The sequence below is a fragment of the Hakea prostrata genome, chromosome 2, assembly GCF_041222555.1.
Source record: "Hakea prostrata isolate BN-2017 chromosome 2, UWA_Hpros_2, whole genome shotgun sequence".
In the NCBI taxonomy this organism is placed as follows: Eukaryota; Viridiplantae; Streptophyta; class Magnoliopsida; order Proteales; family Proteaceae; genus Hakea; species Hakea prostrata.
The window spans coordinates 40,801,141-40,814,489 of record NC_142601.1 but is presented as its reverse complement, the minus strand read 5'-3'; the positions used below and the strand labels follow the sequence as shown (position 1 = coordinate 40,814,489).

At 35.6% G+C, this 13,349-nt stretch overlaps 1 protein-coding gene across 1 annotated transcript; it reads right to left on the bottom strand.

Annotated features, from left to right (window-relative positions):
* Positions 1-11,478: 11,478 nt before the first annotated feature.
* LOC149024363 (uncharacterized) lies at positions 11,479-12,232 on the bottom strand. Its single transcript, XM_089142931.1, has 2 exons — positions 12,086-12,232; positions 11,479-11,706 (listed from the first exon to the last, which is right to left on the bottom strand). Exons 1-2 carry the CDS (start codon positions 12,230-12,232, stop codon positions 11,479-11,481), a joined length of 375 nt encoding a protein of 124 aa, XP_088999057.1.
* Positions 12,233-13,349: the final 1,117 nt, after the last annotated feature.

Genomic DNA, 13,349 nt, shown 5'->3' with positions numbered 1-13,349 from the left:
CAAAATAAAACATTGCAAATTCCAACTCTAACAATTGGTAAGTACTTATACAGGATCAATAGCTATGATAATTTTTCTCACCATTGATTTAAGATCCCCCACACTTGAACTTTATTACCCCATATTGATTCTTGAGACAAAGCATATATCTCAATCAAAGACTCATCTTATATCTTTCAAGTACACCTCTCCTTTAAGCAAAACCACTCATAAAGTAAGGGAGACCAAGGACTAAGGTTTTGAAGTATTTTTGACCAAACAATTTTACCAAAGCATTGATGGCACTTGTATTTATCTCTCTTTTTTTCTTTTGAGTAGTGAACTCTACTTTACTCCACTACGGTTGGCTTGAATGACATGGTGGAGCAAACACCAGAAACCCAAGTTACTTTGTAGCTTTGCTTTGCATATGCCCACATAGACAGTGATGCGAGAGTTCTTTTCAATAATCTCCTTCCTAAGAGTTTCGATCAAGTCACCTCGATTCCTGAGTCGGAGTGCCCTGTCTAGTTCCAAGGAATTCAACTTTTATTTTCTACTCTTCTTCTTCTTCTTCTTCTTCTTCTTTCCTTTTCTTTTGTCATGCCATACAAAAAAATTGATCTCAACTTCTAGACAAAGAAACAAGGACCCACAAAACTCATAGATGGTCCAACGCCTTAAGTTAAGGGCCTTTTATTTTTCTAAAGTAAGTCTCATCTCAACATACATGCAAGTTACCTTCCTCTCAATAGGGTTTTTATGTGTTCACAATGGGTACCAAAATCACTCTCATTTCACACATCATAGCAATTGAAAGAATAGGTATACTAACCAAAAGTCAAAGTTAAAATCTACAAAGAAGCTATACCCCCCCCCCCCCCCACACACACACACACTTAAGTAATGCAATGTCCTCAATGCATGATGAAAAGAAGAATAAGGGCAAGGCAAAAGAGGGCATACCTTGGAGTTTCTCAATCACCAGTGTAAAAAGGCTCATAGAGATCAATGATCTCTACACTATCAACACTTGGCATTTCAAGGAAAGGCTTTAAACGTCAACCATTCACTTTGAAATTTTGGTTAGAATGAGAATCAACTATTTCCACAGCACCATGGTTGAAAACACGATGAATAATAAATGGACCTTTCCATCTAGTTCGCAATTTTCCTGGGAACAAATGTAGCCGAGTGTTGTACGACAAAACCTTATCATCAATAGAAAATGATTTCCTAACAATATGCTTATCATGAAAGGTTTTAGTTTTAGCCTTGTAAATCTTTGAGTTTTCATAGGCTTCATTTCTAAGTTCCTCCAACTCAGATAGTTGGATACGACGATGGATATCCGCATCGTCAAGATCAAAATTCAACTTCTTGATTGCCCAGAAAGTCCGATGCTCAAATTCAACTGGGAGGTGACAAGCTTTACCATACACTAAACGGTATGGGGATTGACCCAAATCCGTTTTATATGCAGTTTTGTGGGCCCATAAAGCATCAATCAAACGGTTTGACCAATCCTTACGAGTGGGGTTAACTATCTTTTCTAAAATCTACTTAATCTGCCTATTGGAAACCTCTACTTGACCACTCGTTTGCGGATGGTATGCAGTAGCAAGCTTATGGGTGATTCCATACTTTTTCATCAAGGCCTCAAAAGGCCGATTACAGAAATGCTTGCCCCTGTCACTAATCAAAGCACGAGGAGTGCCAAAACGAGAGAAGATATTTTCCCTTAAAAACTTGACTACCCCTTTGTGATCATTTGATTTACAAGCTATGGCCTCTATCCATTTGCTCACGTAATCGACAGCCAGCAGAATATATAGATTCCCGTAAGAATTAGGAAATGGTCCCATAAAATCAATACCCCAAACATAAAAAATTTCAACAATTAAAATTGGATTTAGGGGCATCATGTTCCTTTTGGTCACTTGACCAAGAGATTGACAAGCTTTGCAAGCTCTACAAAAAGAAAATGAATCCTTAAATATTGTAGGCCAATAGTGTCACATCCCCCCAGCTGATACCCTAACTGGCATACCCAGGAGTGTGATCCACAGCCCCGAAGATCAAGTATCGAGGAAATCATCCTCCCACATACAATAACATAATCATAAACAGGAAATAATCAAGGTTTTAATATTATAGACAAAAGATTCAAATCAAGAAATGAATAATCAATATAATCAATATAGTTAGAGTGCGGAAATGATACCAGATGTAATCACATAAAAAAGAAGTAGAGTGAGGCGGAAACTCACTCCACAGATACAGCGGAACGTAGTACGTAACTCTAATAAGAATTACAATGATTCTAAAGAAAAGTAAGGAAAGAAAATCAAACAAAACTACGAGTTTTCTATCCTATAGATGACATCTTCAAAATAGTGGACTTCATCAATCCAACATAGATGTTCCATCTCTTCATTACGTCTAATCGTAGTACGCAATGTGATCGCTCGAGAGATCATCAATGTTATCTTCATAGTTGCCAACACGTTGCGTGTAGTACGCTTCATCGTACTGTCCTTCATAGTAGTCAGTACCTGTAGAATAATCTAACAAAAAGATTGTACAAAAAGGAGTGAGTTTCTAAAGAAACCCAGTAAGGCAAGTTAACTCATAACAACATAAATAACATGCGGCAAATCATAAGAAGATGCAATGCAGTATGAAACAGATAATGTATGTATGCATCTAAACTCTATGTATGCTGGTCTCTATGACATGCTTTAAGTCATAACACCGTACTTCTTTGGGTAGGTCTCATCTCACAACGCCTTTTGGTAGTGGGTCCGGCATCCCTCGGGACATTCCATGGCTGGGGGTTAAGTCACCGCTCTCTCACATCACCATTGGTCTAAATACTGGTGCATGCCAGGGTTAAGCCTAGCCAAATGCAAGTCATCTACTCAGCCACATCAACTCAGTTCCAGATACGTCCATTCCTCGTCCCTGACGATCCTTTCCAGTATCCTTCGCACTAGAGTCCTAATAGCCCTGACTACGGACTCATTAACCCTATTGGTTATCCACATATGGTAAACGGGAAGCTCTCATGTCCTCTCACGGGTTGGTTACCGGTCTTGAGTGCCCATGAGCCCAAGTCTATCCATATGCAACCCTCTAATAAATGGCCCCCACAATGTGATTCCCGTCCTCTCACGGGTTGGTTACCAGTCTTGAGTGCTTGTGAATCCCCACTGCTGCCACGGGTCATTCGATCTCAATTCCCTTCCTAATCGGGTCTGATATGATGGGGACATCCTAGCCAAACACTGCTAGACAGTCCTAGGTATGACACCAAATGATTCGGAAAAGCGTCAATGGGCAACCCCGGAAACATCCCATACTATTTCCGATAATGTCCAAGGACAGAAGTGTCAAAAGGACACTTCCCAATCCCAAACCATACCTAATCAAACACATTCTCAAATCAGTCATGTCATACACAATCAACAATTCATCATATAAAAGAGAATATAAAGTCATGATCTAATCATTAAACAATATAGTAATAAGCAATTCATATAAGCTTGAATAATGAAAAAGAAAACATAAGTGAAGTGCTACTGTACTTACAGTAGTACGTCAGAAGTAAAAAATACAAGAACAGTAAATAAACTTAGAGTTTCTTAAAGTAGAAACCAGAGAGTATACGATCTATGTTATTATGAAATAACTGTCCTTACCTTGATTATCGCCAAAGATAATCCAAGATCAAAGAGAGTAACTCCAAACTTAGCAAATAAACCCCTAACAATCATAGATACAACATTAGGAAAGATACCTAAAAGATCAGAGAGAAAACAAATCAAACTGAGCGAAAAACGAAGCTACTGCCTTCATTGGTCGAGTGCTTGGTCTACTGACCCCGTTGACCAACCGAGTCAGTACGGAATTGCAGAAACTAGATTGGTCATAACTTCTTCGTTTGAAGTCAGATTGATCCGAAATTTGAAGGGGAACTTCTTAGAATGTATTAGAACTATATGGGAAGGTAAAATCATCAAGTCAAGGTCAAGATATGGGTTCTTGATTTGAACCAAGAAACTAGGGTTTCAACCTTATGGCTCTCATGAAAAGGCTATGATCACAGGATGAAAGGGAATAAATTGCTTGGCCAAATATAACAAGAAAATCATTGAAAAATCAAGTTTAGATTAATCTAAACATTACCCATGAGGTTTCCCTCGCATGGGAGGTTACCAGAGGTTTCCAAAAATCAAACAAGGATCAGGGTTTCAAGAAATATTCGGCTAGGGTTAAGATCACAATGATGATCATAGATCTCAAAGAATAGAATGAGATCATGGAATAGATGATTGCAAAAATGTCGCATCTTCTTCCTGATCTCAATCAAGAATAAGATCGAAGAAAGAATAATCTATAATACAGAAAAATACAAACCTTGAATTGGTAGATCAGAGATGAGAGGCTTCAGATCTGCAGAGGAGTCTTCAAAATCACCGGAAAGAGTTTTGGAAAGGTCTTCCCACGTTCACAAAGTGTTTAGGAGGTAACCGTAACTAAGAAACACAAAGTAGGGTTTAAATATAAGTGAAAAACCCTAAAATTGGATTTTCTTGGATTTAACACATAGTTGGTCGACTGGCCCAGTCGACCAATGAGTCGACCAAACAAGTCAACAAGGTTCAAACAGGGAATTGAAGGATCAAATGGGCTCTAAACCTCAAGGGCTTTTGCACACACATCAAGTGACATATCTAGTGTGTAGAAATACCTTCAAACCAAGTCAGATAATACTCTAAGTCCTTCAACTAATCTCATCTTCAGACAGCTGCAGCATTTTTTCCAAATCTACACAGACCTTCAAGTATGGAACTCCATCATCAACATCCATGGGTTCAAAGTCAAACACCATGTGTTCTACTGAGATGGCCCATGGTTGGCTTCTTCCTTTACTCCGGGTCTTCAGACCTAAAAACAACCGGGTTTTCGGGTCAAGGTCAGGGTTAGGTTAGGGTTGGGTTTCACAAATAGAACCCACATTGAAGCACTTTTTTTGCAGTTTTTCTAGGCCCAAAATGACCCCCACAGGCATGATCATGGCAAAATGAAAGAACATACATTTGTTCATGCTCAGGTACACAACGCCTAAGGATTTGATCTGAACCTATTTTAAACAAGTATGGATCATCCCAGAAAAAATATTTCACTTGTGAATGGAACCGATACTTATCTTGGGTAGACCAATGGGATGGGGTTTCATTGGTCACAAGATAATTGATAATATCTGCATACCAAGGTACTGTGTTTACTGATAACAATTGCTCATCTGGAAATGTTTCTAGAATTGGACTCTCTTACTTTCTAGAATTAGAAAGGCAAGATAGATGATTTGCAATTAAATTTTCAGTTCCCTTTTTGTCCCTAATTTCTAAGTCAAACTCTTGTAGTAGCAAGACCCAACGAATGAGTCGGGATTTTGCATCCTTCTTCTGTAGCAAATATTTGATAACTGAATGATCAGTGTAAACAATTACATGACTACCTATCAAATATGAGCGGAACTTTTCTAATGCAAATACAATAGCCAAAAATTCTTTTTCAGTTGTCGTATAGTTAAGTTGTGCATCATTGAGGGTTCGACTTGCATAAGAAATCACAGTGGGCATCTTATTTAGCCTTTGACCTAGAACTACCCCTAAAGCATAATCAGAAGTATCACACATTAACTCAAAGGGTTCTAACCAATTTGTTGCTTGTATTATAGGAGCGGTGGAGAGCTTCTATTTTAATTGTTCAAAACATAGTAAGCACTCAAAGGTAAAATGAAAGGGGACATCTTTAGCAAGTAATGAAGTTAATGGTCTGGCTATCTTGCTAAAGTCCTTTATAAAGCGGCGGTAAAAACCAGCATGACCTAGAAATGATCTAACATCCTTGACAGTCTTAGGTGATGGTAAATTAGAGATAAGATCAACCTTAGCCTTATCAACCATAATTCCTTCCCTAGAAACAATATGACTTAAGACTATTCCATTCTTCACCATGAAGTGACATTTCTCCCAATTAAGAACTAAATTTTTGGCTCTACTACGTTCAAGAACTAAGCGGAGATGGTGAAGGCAATCAAAAAAGGTAGACCCATGAACAGAGAAATCATCCATAAATACTTCCAAATAATCCTCTACCATATCTGAGAATATGCTCATCATGCACCGTTGGAATGTGGCAGGAGCATTGCATAACCCAAAGGGCATGCATCGATAGGCATATGTTCCATATGGGCATGTGAATGTGGTTTTGTCTTGGTCTTCGGGTGCTATAAGGATTTGATTATAGCCAGAATAACCATCAAGGAAACAATAATAAGCATGGCCGGCTAAACGTTCTAACATTTGATCAATGAAAGGCAAAGGAAAATGATCCTTATGAGTGGCTGCATTAAGCTTTCGGTAATCAATACAAGCACGCCAACCAGTTTGAATACGAGTTGGGATGAGCTCATTGGTAGTAGATGTAACTACTGTGACTCCGGACTTCTTAGGAACAACTTGGACTGGGCTTACCCACTGGCTATCTGATATGGGATAGATAATCCCATTATCCATGCATTTCAACACTTCTTTGTGAATGGGTTCTTTCATCACAGGATTAGCCCTTCTTTGGGGCTCCCTAGAGGGTTTGGATCCATCAATCAAATTTATATGATGTTGAACTATGGAGGGACTAATTCCTTTAACGTTGGCCATTTGCCAACCTATGGCTTCTTGATTGTCTTTAAGCAAACTAAGAAGCTCATCCTCTTGGTCTTTGGTAAGATCAGAGGCAATGATTATAGGAAGAGTTTCATTGGGGCCTAGAAAAGCATACCGAAGAGTCGAAGGCAAAGGTTTCAATTCGAGTTGGGGGGCCTCAACCACAGATGGGATAGGAAGATTTCTAGACAACTTACCAAGTGGTTCATTAAATTGTTGCAAGCTCATCATATCAGAAAAGAAATCACTTCCTATATCCTCTAGTTCTTGCAAACAAGTGTAAAAATCATCCTCAAAACCTTTCTCAATGGAGAAATCAATATCATCAAAAATGTTTTGCAACATACTAATATTCTCAAAAAAGTTTGGTTGTTTCCCCAACTTAAAGACATTGAACTCAACGGATGTATTCCCAAATGATAACCTCAAAAGACCATTTCAACAAATTAATAAGGGCATTGCTTGTAGCTAAAAATGGTCTCCCTAATATCACAGGAATTTGGTCCTTAAGATTTGTAACTGGATGTATGTCTTAGACAATGAAATCAACAGGAAAAACAAATTCTCCTACTCAAATTAACACATCTTCAATTATTCCATTGGGTATTTTAACAGATCTATCAGCCAACTGGAGAGTAACCTAGGTTGGTTTGAGTTCCCCAAGACCCAATTGTTTATAAACAGTATACGGCAATAAATTAACACTAGCGCCCAAATCTAGTAAAGCATGTTCTATTTTTTTATCACCAATAACCCATGGAATTGTTGGACTTCCTGGATCTCTATACTTAATTGGGACTTGTTCTGAAAGGATTAAACTCACATTTTCTGTTAGAAAGGCCTTCTTTGGGACATTCGTGGTTCTCTTTTGAGTACACAAGTCTTTAAGAACCTTAGCATAAGAAGGGATTTGAGAAATAGCATCTAAAAGTGGAATGTTGACACTCACATTTTTGAAAACTTCTAAAATTTTGTAAACATTTTCATTCCTTTTGGTACTTGCTAATCGGCTAGGAAAAGGGGCCTTAGGTACATAAGATCTCTCATTTGAAGTTTGTTCTTTTTTCAAGGTTTCAGATAATGATTCATCAGACTTAGGTACCTCTAAAGCAATTGGTTCCTCCTCAACTTCTAAGGATTCTTCAGACAAACCCTCATTAGGAGATACTTGAACATTCTCCACATCATGATGGTCACTAATTTTGCTCTGGTCAGTAATAGGAGATTCACCTGTTAAACACCATTTTCCACTTCTCAATGCTTTCCGAAAAGTTACTACTTGGACATTGGCTTATAGGGCTTATTTGGTTACATGAATCTGAGAATTATACCCGCTTGGTTGTAAAAATCTTTAGATTCATGAAATCTAGAGATTCACCTTTTTACACAAAAAAACTTGAACCTGTAGATTTATGGGTAAAGGGTGAAATCCAGAGATTTCAAAAAAGCTATACATTTGCACATTCACAAAAATCACGTCGATCAAATAGTTTTTTAATATGAATCCACAAATTTCATTCCACAACCAAACATTTAATTTTATAAATTATGACTCCATAGATTTGAAATTTATAAATTTGAAATCTCTAGATATTTGAAATTTCCAAACTCATGTAACCAAACATGCCCTTAAAAGTTCTTGTCTTCATACATAAATTATTCTTTCTAACTTAAAGGTTTTTTTCCCAAGAGAAAAAAAAAAATCAGAAAATTCATTCATTCTTGTATGTTAAAGGACATTATGAGGGTTACCAAAAAAAAAAAAAAAGGACATTATGATATGTATCAACTAAGAAAATCATTAGAAAAAAATGGAGGGTAGACGGATCTTCCGTTATTAGCTTTGTATTAGTTTAATGTCTTATTAATAAAATATTTTTGTCTTTATGTAAAAAAAATGTTAAAGAAATACTAATAATAGTCAAACTTTGGGTAAGCTTGTAAGAGATCGGTTGGTTCTCTTTGTTAAGGCATTCTTTCCTTTTCTTTTTTTTTTCTTTTTTTCTTCCTTGTGGTATAAAAGGTATTTGTTATCATACACTTCATCAATGAGAAAGAGAACGTTGTCTTGTCACCGTGGAAGTTGAAATATACATCTACATATGGGAGCATGCAAAATGCTAAAATATTTATGTATATTAACATTTACGTGCGTAATCTTATTAACTCCCCATGGACCACATATATTTTTGTTTTTACATTTTTTGGTCGAAGAAATAAGAGGCAAAGTACACGATGTGACTTTTTGTTATGTGTTTCTTAAGTTTTACTCAACTGATATTAGTCATATACCCAAATTTTAAGTGTGTAACTTAAAATAGAACAAATTACATTTACACCCCCTGCATTTGCAAATAATTATGTTTACACCTCTGCAATTTATTCAATTGCTAACGTCCCCTTATGCCTAACATTTTTTATAAATATGTTTAACCTTAATGAATTTAAGTGTAAGTTTTAAAAAAGAAAATGCTACAAAAAAAAAATTAAAAATAAAAGGATGCATCAAAGTCGGTCATTTTTTTAGGGTGAATCTACTTTCTTTTTAGGAGACTTTTTAGCAAATTGCTTAGAAAAAAAGTGAGTAAAAAATAAGAGATTTTTGGTTGTTTTATTTTCTTTCTTTTTTTAAGGGTGTGAAACAAAGAAGGGTATTATTGGGAATTTGAAAAATATAATACATGCCAACTCATCACTTAACCTTATTATTCTAAAGTAGGGGTACGGTTGTTATGTAATTCAGAACATATATAAGGATTATAAATATAATAGAATAAATTACAGAAGGTGTAAATGTAACTGTTTGCAAATACAAGGGGTGTAAATGTAATTTTCTCTTTAAAATATGAGTGAAAGTGAGATTAATTTACTTTATTAGAGGTTATCTTACACATGAGTGTTAATTAATTCAAATAATTTTAAACCTAGTTATTAGATTTCACTTTACCACAATTAGAATTTGAGAAGGAAATTATAGAATACATTTGAAAAGTATAGAGGAGGCTTGCATACACTAATAATGTGCAATTTTAAGCAAATGACGGAACCTCTTCAAAGATATGATGGTAAGCAGAGGGCATCTAACATTAAACTCACTACATAAATAGTGACAAGTGAGTTGGTATACAATTTCATTTTGGGCTAACTCATGCAAATATATCTTTAGCAAAATTATAATTACTAAAATTTGGTTAGAATTTTAGTGATATTTTCTTTTGATTTTTCTTATAAAACTTAAAAAAGGTTTAACTTACAATATCACATTAAATTTTTATATTTAAAATCTTTGAAGATAAAGAAAAAAGTTACAAATAGGAAGTTGGACAACACACAATCATAAAGAAGAAAGTCTCCAACTAAGTAATTATAACAAAAACTTATCAATATTTTTAGAGCAAATTACACTGGCACCCCAAAATGGAGGCCTTAAAACACTGACACCCCACTTTATGTTTAAAAAACACAGACACCCCAATTCAATAAACACACTAGTCCATTCTGTTAGTGAAAATGTTAACCCACGGTTAAATTTTTTTAATTCCACAAATGCCCTTACTAAAATCTGAGGAAAAAAAAAAAAAAAAAAAACCCTTCGTGGCTTTGTAGGCGGAAGAACATATTTAAAAATTCTGGCTTCATCGGCGGAGAACCTATTCAGAAATGCACCCAATGTTCAGCAATGTTCATTCGCTGCTGTGGTTTTCATCGGATAATCGGAAGAAAGCTCTATTCACATCTACAGATGTTCTTCGTTGCTGTTGTTTTGATTGCAAAACCTTTGAAGGCGGAATAAATTTCAATCTGTCTGGCTTGTTTTCATCGCAAAACCTTCGAAGGCTGAGAAAATTACTTGCAATCTGTCTAGCATCAAACGTCTAGATGCAAAAAGATAATAAATAAGAAAAGAGAAAAAGGAGGAAGAAGAGATCTCCTAGATTCAAATCTGATCTTAAGAAAATTGCAGCAGATATAACTTTATGAGTCAAATAAAGCCTCTAGCAAGCCTTTAATATGACAAAATGAAGCAACGCATAAAGAATATGTGCTTCTTGATTAATTGAACACCACCCTCTTGGCCTCTCTCTTTTTCTGTCCCCTCTTCCTTGCAGCAAACCAGAAACGTAAAATCAGAAAAAGAAAAGAAAGAAGAAGAAGAAAGACTGGTTGAATGGAGGGAGAAATGAGAAGTGAAACCGTTGAAGGAGAAATGAGAAGTGAAATGGCCTCTCTCTCTTTCTGTCCCCTCTTCCTTGCAGCAAACCAAAAACGTAAAATCAGAAAAAGAAAAGAAACAAGAAGAAGAAAGAAAGAAGAAAGAATGGTTGAATGGAGGGAAAAATGATAAGTGAAACCGTTGAAATCCCAATCGTGCACAGGGTTAGTCAGTTTTTTTTTTTTTGTGAGTAAATGAAAATAGATTTATTGGAGAATAAGTCAAGGGTATAATAGTCTTTGTATAAATATGACTAACCAAGTAATAATCATTCTAACAGAATAGGACCTATGTGTTTTTTAAACATAAAATGGGGTGTCAGTGCCTTTAGGCCTCCATTTTGGGGTGCCAATGTAATTTGCTCATATTTTTATTATTTGATTAAAAAATCCATACACTACTCTCCATCTGATAAAATGTCTTCCTTTGTTTGCTAAAACTTGAAACCCTAGAGTACTAATACAATATGATCAAAAACATGTTCTCCACATCCACTTTGATTTGGGGAAAAAGGATTGAGATGGATTACATGTCCTGCATCCTTATAAGACCTTAGGAGATCTTAGGGGGTGGGTATTTGATGGCATTCTTGACAAGTTTTTTCAGTGCAGCTTCTCCAAGATCAATACCACACATATCAGACAGCCTAATGAGGTAAAGCAACACATCAGATAACTCCTCCCCAAGATGTTCTTTATCAGATTCCTCCCAATTTGGTAAGCCTTTTGCAACTTCTCCTCTCCATTGGAATATCTCTGATAGCTCTCCAACCTCACCAACCTATGCATTGTTAAACAATAAATTTATCAACAACAACATTAATAGATCATTTTTCTGTATTGAATTCCCCTTCTAAGTATATGGTGAGGGAGTGTAATAGGTAAACAATCTCCAATTCAGTGAAACTAGCATCTATGTGTATGTGATGGTGGGGTTGTGCCACCCACACATCAATAATATGCTCCGTAGAACATGAATGATACAATCCATCCATCAAAATGTGACTTGTATCTCTAGTTCATCAGAGATATCCATATATCTCATATCTTCACACAAAGCCCAAAATGGAAAAAGAAAATAAAACACATAAACAACCAGGTTGAGGGGAATTTTCTACCCAAAAAGAAAAAAAATGAACGAGAATTGTTTGACAACATACCATTGCAAGGAGTAAGTTTCTTGGGCTATGGTATTGTTCCCAATCTCTTGCCTTTGCAAATTCTTCCATCTTCTTTGAGAGATCTTTCAGGCTCACCATCCCCTCTCCTTTCTCTTTTCTTTCTCCTCCTCCACTTATTTCTTCCATGACTATCTTTTTTCACTTCACCTTTGACATCATCCCCTTTTAATGGTTCTTCTTTTGTTTTAAAGGCCAAAATTGGATATTGTGAAAAGAATATCTACATTGAATTCCCATAAATGGAAATAAATAACAATATATAATAATCTTAAAGACAATGATACTGTAAAGTCTCTAGGCTCTAAGGATGTGAACAAGGTTGCATCCTCTCACTCTTCTCTTGAGATGATGCCTTTCTTTACTAGCTGCCGTTCTATTGAATCAATGTTCTCTTCTTTTGGTAAAGTGAAATAAATGTCATTTAAGAACCATCCGTTGCTATCTTTCTAAATTTGGGTAGTTTTGAGGTGTTTTATTCCAATAATCAACTTCTTTTTTAAGTCAATAGTTTTTTACGGTAAGAAGATTACAAAGGAATGAAAATGAGACAGCACATAAAATCTTTTCAGTACACCGAACATGACTCAAATCCAACTCACCCACCACCAACCAACCTACCTTTAGTTTATTCAATTTTATGTACAGTCTAATTAGATTTTAAATTTTGAAGTATTTGCAGCAAACAATGAAAAATGATGACATAAAGAGAGGAAAATTCTAAAGACACTTTGATAATTGATGAAAAGTATAGATAACTTAAAATTATGTAAAATTGACAATTGTTCCATTTTCCTTTAGAATTGTTAATTGGTTAGAGGAAATGATGAGTGTATCTTTAGTTGTATTACTCTTTATCTTATAATACAAATGACAAATGAATGAAAAGGAAGAATCTCATGGAAGAAGAAAAAAGATGAAATTTAAGATTTGATTTAATTAAGGACAACAATGTAAAGAACATTGTTTAGAATCATATTTGGCTGCTTTCATGTGAAGTGTTGAAGTATTTTCAAATACAGTGACACGATAACCTTTCAACTGCTTGTTCATCTTCTCAAAGTTCTCTTGAAGGCTTACACAATATTGATTTCCATGTAATATTTCATCTTCTCAAGAGTGAGTGGCTAGCATCTCCTCGAATCGTTTTTCCTTTGCAAAACAAATAACACACTTCTAACCATCAGAATCATCTCCATCAATTGTATTCCCTTCCAAATATTCATTTCCAGTAGCTGCACAAGCT

Bases quoted from the DNA above. Each gene is read 5' to 3' on its own strand.
- LOC149024363 (XM_089142931.1), bottom strand. From the start codon at position 12,232: ATGGAAGAAATAAGTGGAGGAGGAGAAAGAAAAGAGAAAGGAGAGGGG. The intron at 11,707-12,085 runs GTATGTTGTCAA...AACAATGCATAG, and splicing joins GAAACTTACTCCTTGCAATG to GTTGGTGAGGTTGGAGAGCT.